Genomic DNA, 4,522 nt, shown 5'->3' with positions numbered 1-4,522 from the left:
CCTGTTAAAATTAATTTAATATTTTCGAAAAAAAGGGCAAGTAGAACACATCAACACATGATTCTTCTTTCATCTTTTTTTCCTTAATGCTTATCCTTTGTTATCGTTAAGTCATTTTCGATCCAAGATTCAACCATTTAAACCACAAAATGACAACTTTGAAACTTGAATTAAAAGTCAAGAAACACTCCCCCCCCCCCCCCCACCCAAATACTATGTTAATGCCGTGTCATCCATGGCAACAAACCAAACATGTTCAACTATCAACATTAACATTAAAAACCAAAAGAAAACTTGTCATTATCCGAAAAACCAAACACCAACTTACAACCATAAGTTTCTCACATAATAAGATATTTCTCGTATCCAAAACTCGCCTGCCAAAACCTAGGCTTATTCTTTAATATGCACTTTATAATATTTATGAGAAAGACAATGATCATCTCAAGCAAGAGGAAATTCATATTCATAAATCTATACATTACGCATGCGGCCACCAACTCACCATGGATTTAAAGCGATAATATTTAGGTATTGATCTTCTGTTCCGTAGCACTTGTGGACGCCTGCGCATCAAAAAACACACACCCGCATATACACACACGCACACACATAGATACATACGTTATAACATTGTCACACATTAATGATAGTTGCATTGACACAAGTAGAAGAAGTAAAGGTTTCGTGCTTACCCCGATGGAGGTAACAAATTGGCAAACTGCGCATTTCACACAACGAGCGCCATACTGGTACATCAAAAGCATTCTACAGTTTCCGCAATTGACATGTGCTACCTGATTTGCTGTCGAAAATATTCACAATTTTTTTTTTTTGTTAAAAAAAAAATTTAATCAAATGATTGTGAGATTAATCAGTAGTTAGATTACCTTCTAAGGCTAAATTAATGGTGTGACAGCAAGAACATTTTACATTTGTCGCCCCACGGATGTACATGAGCAATGTGTGACAGCCTCCACAAACCAATTGTGCCATTTCTGTGCCTAAAATATATATAAAACATATCATAAAAATAATAAATATGCTATGAAAACCTTAGATAAACATAAACTGATCAAATTGTGATTTACCAGGTGGAGGAACAGCAGTGACAGCACTACAAACTGCACAGCATACTGAAGTTGCTCCAACAGGGTAAAGTAGAAGATTTCGACATCCCGAACATACTAGCTGGCTTTGAGAACCTGGTTTACAATAGTTTTATGAGGTTTTCTTTGTCTTATAAAAGTTAGATCTTAAAAAAAATAAAAAAAAAAAAAAAAAAAAAAAACAGAGCAATTTGTTTTTTTTCCAGCATTTTGGGAATGGTTGTCAAGAAGATATGCACTAAACTTCACCTATCATCATGTTATTTTATCATTAATTAAGAATATAGTAAGTTTTTTTCTCATACAAAATCTTGTTTCTTTATTTTTTTTATATATAGGAAAGGGGTCATTAGAAAACTTAAAAGACAACATAAATTTCGAGAAAACCAATTTTAAACAATTTTTTTTCATTCTTTTACATGTTAGTATTATTTTTGTAAAAATTAAAAAGAAAAAAAATATATATCTAGATTGACGAGCTACATATGTGTAGCTTGTGAAATTTTAAACAATTTTTTTTTTTTTTCATTCTTTTACATGTTAGTATTATTTTTGAAAAAATTAAAAAGAAAAAAATATATGTAGCTTGACGAGCTACATATGTGTAGCTTGTGAACTACGCATATACACCTCATATGTGTACCTTCACATGCTACATATATACAGGTTGGGTTCATTTCAGAACTCCAAATAATTTAACAAGTTCGAGAACTCCTAACAACCAAATAACCAATCATTTTATTTACTTATTTTATACATTTATTATTACTATTCAAGGGTACTTTGTGATTACATATTTGTAATCAGTTTACATATGTGTAATAACCAAATTATATGTATGTATATGTATATGTATATATATATATATATATATATATATGTATATGTTTGTGTATATACACTTACTAAATTATCAAACAAAGTCATATGCTGAAATATTTCATGAATAAAAATTAACAAAAAGCAATGATACCATTATCAGGAGTTGTAAGTGGCACAGGAGGTGATGGATATGGAGCTAAAGGAACTGGCATTGTAAATCACTAAATCTGATTAAAAAAAAAAATATCACTTTCTTCAACTCCAAGATTTCAAAAAATATTTACAAATATTGAAGCTTGCAGCACTAGTTCTTCCCTTCCACTCGCTTCATTTACCTGAGATAATCATTAAAAAAAATTAAAAAAAAAAACACACAAAAAAACAGAGGTAAAATATTAGTGCATATATGATGTTTTAATCTATATAGATAGTAAATTAAAATGGCAAAACAACCAATTACGAACAAGTGACAGATAAACGGGTAAACAGGCAACTAGCTGCGTCGCATGTTTTGAACACGCACCTTTGCTGGTTATTGAAGAAAGAGGGGGAGAGAGAGAGAGATTATATGAACAAATATGATGAAGGTGATAAAAGAAAAGCTATAGGTTGGTGTGTTAAGATGGTGTCATTATGGTCTTAATTGCAAAAGCTATTCTATATTGTTGTGTTATCAATTTTTCATCACGGTTTTATACCAGTGAGTCCGCACACTGGATTTGCACAACCGGTTTTGTGTTTGGCCTACTATCATTACATTGTTAGGTCCCACAATGTATCATGTGTGTATTATAATATCAACCTTCTTCATATATATATTATTATCTATATTATTTATGATAATAATACCTATACATTTAATACATGGTACAAGTAACAACCCCCATCAGTTTTTTTCTTTTTTTTTTTCCATGGAATAATGGATTTTTATAATCCTAACTATTAGTCCTTCGCCGGCAGCGGTCCCAACTTCAAAAATAACTAGTGATAGTTACACTTTTTCATATATTGTAAACTAATGGACCTTTACTAAACCGAAAAGGATAAGGGGACAAAAAGAAATTAAAGTTCTATTAATAAAGGTTCATTAGTTTACAATATGCGAAAAGGTGGGACCACCACTGGTTATTTTTTAAGTTGGGATCATTGCCGGCCAACGAGTAAATAGTTTGGATTATTAGAATCCATTATTCCTTTTTTCATCTAAGTATTTAACCTCTGATTTAAACAAGGAAGAACAAAGGAGCTAGACCGACAACATGAAGAGGAGAGGGGATAGAAGGTCATCGACGAATGAAGAATTTGTCGATGATGAAGATGAAATAAAGAAAAATATGCGATACATGGGAATCTAATTATAAAACACGCATGAAACATAGTTAAGATGATGATCGTTGATCAAGATACATACATAAATAAAGTATCGAAGAGGGAGAGCAAGTGAGCATCGCCGAGAACCAATGGCGAAAAGAAGAACTTGCCTTGTTTTTTTTTTTTTTTTTTTTTTGTCATTGTTTAATAACAATATTAGATCAATAATATAGAGGATGCTAGACAACTATTTGAAGAAGAGGGCAAATCTTCAAACATGAAACAGTAAGGATAAACATTGAACATGTCAAAGATAGATATTATTCTTATATGGTCGTCACTCGTCTTGGATTTTTAACGCATAGAATAGTAATTTTTACGCCTTTTGAAAATACAAAATTATAATGTTAATATGTTAAATACAAGTTTACGATTAATCCTATTTTAAAGGTCAAGTAAAATAGTTTTATTTTTATATTGTGTAAATTTTAAAATTTTGAATTTTCGGTTATTGAAATATAAATATTTTTTTATAAACTTTATATATTTGTTAAAATAAAGGGAGACATATTTAATATTTTGTGATTAAAATATTACAAGTCACTCCACACACGTGAGAAATGTCATGAGCCATCCAACAACTAAGATTTGCCCACGTCACCATTCATCCCAAAAGTAAATTAAATTAAAATTTTATTAAAGAGTACCATTATTGGAAAAAATAATAATAAATTATGCAATAGGTCCCTACCTTAATTGGAAACTGAAGGTCTGGCTTCCTGCACTTCAATGGTCATGAATTCATAGTGTCGTACCCCTAAAAGTTTTGTTTGATTCTTTTATTATTCATTAACATAAATCTCAGTTTTATTATTACAAAATTTATTTATTGGCCCTCAGTGTAAGTTCGATTCCGGGCTACTGCGTCTTGTCTCTATGAGTTAACTCTTGCCCTCTTACCCCTAAACGGAGGGTCGCCTCCACTATCATCGGGGTGATGGTGTGAGCCGATTAGCGTGTCCGGTAATACACCTTTTTGCATCCACATTATTTATTTATTGATAGTCCTATTTCACGTTTACATCAATTTCTATAAACCAATGTATTTCTTTATAGAAAAGTATGTAAGAAATTAGAAGGGTGTGAATAAATTATTTTTTTCTTCATTTTTATAAAAGATTTTTGATAAGAAGGGTGTGAATAAATTATTTTTTTTCTTCGATTTTATAAAAGTTTTTTATTTTTTGAATTAATATATCTTATGAAAACTTAAAGATCAA

The 4,522-nt window shown here is 30.6% G+C and overlaps 1 protein-coding gene across 1 annotated transcript; it reads right to left on the bottom strand.

Moving 5' to 3' along the window:
• Positions 1–275: 275 nt before the first annotated feature.
• LOC110922553 (protein LOL1) lies at positions 276–2,628 on the bottom strand. The gene is made up of 6 exons (XM_022166840.2): positions 2,455–2,628; positions 2,083–2,266; positions 1,092–1,205; positions 891–1,004; positions 696–805; positions 276–566 (listed from the first exon to the last, which is right to left on the bottom strand). The coding sequence occupies exons 2-6, from the start codon at positions 2,141–2,143 to the stop codon at positions 528–530; spliced, it is 438 nt and encodes a 145-aa protein (XP_022022532.1). The 5' UTR covers positions 2,144–2,266; positions 2,455–2,628; the 3' UTR covers positions 276–527.
• Positions 2,629–4,522: the final 1,894 nt, after the last annotated feature.

This window comes from Helianthus annuus, chromosome 17 (genome assembly GCF_002127325.2).
Source record: "Helianthus annuus cultivar XRQ/B chromosome 17, HanXRQr2.0-SUNRISE, whole genome shotgun sequence".
NCBI lineage: Eukaryota > Viridiplantae > Streptophyta > Magnoliopsida > Asterales > Asteraceae > Helianthus > Helianthus annuus.
This window is presented reverse-complemented; position numbering and strand designations above follow the sequence as displayed.

Coding starts and splice junctions, on each gene's coding strand:
- LOC110922553 (XM_022166840.2), bottom strand. CDS start 2,143: ATGCCAGTTCCTTTAGCTCCATATCCATCACCTCCTGTGCCACTTACA. Junction 1,206..2,082: donor ACTTACAACTCCTGATAATG/GTATCATTGCTT, acceptor ATTGTAAACCAG/GTTCTCAAAGCCAGCTAGTA. Junction 806..890: donor CATTAATTTAGCCTTAGAAG/GTAATCTAACTA, acceptor TATTTTCGACAG/CAAATCAGGTAGCACATGTC.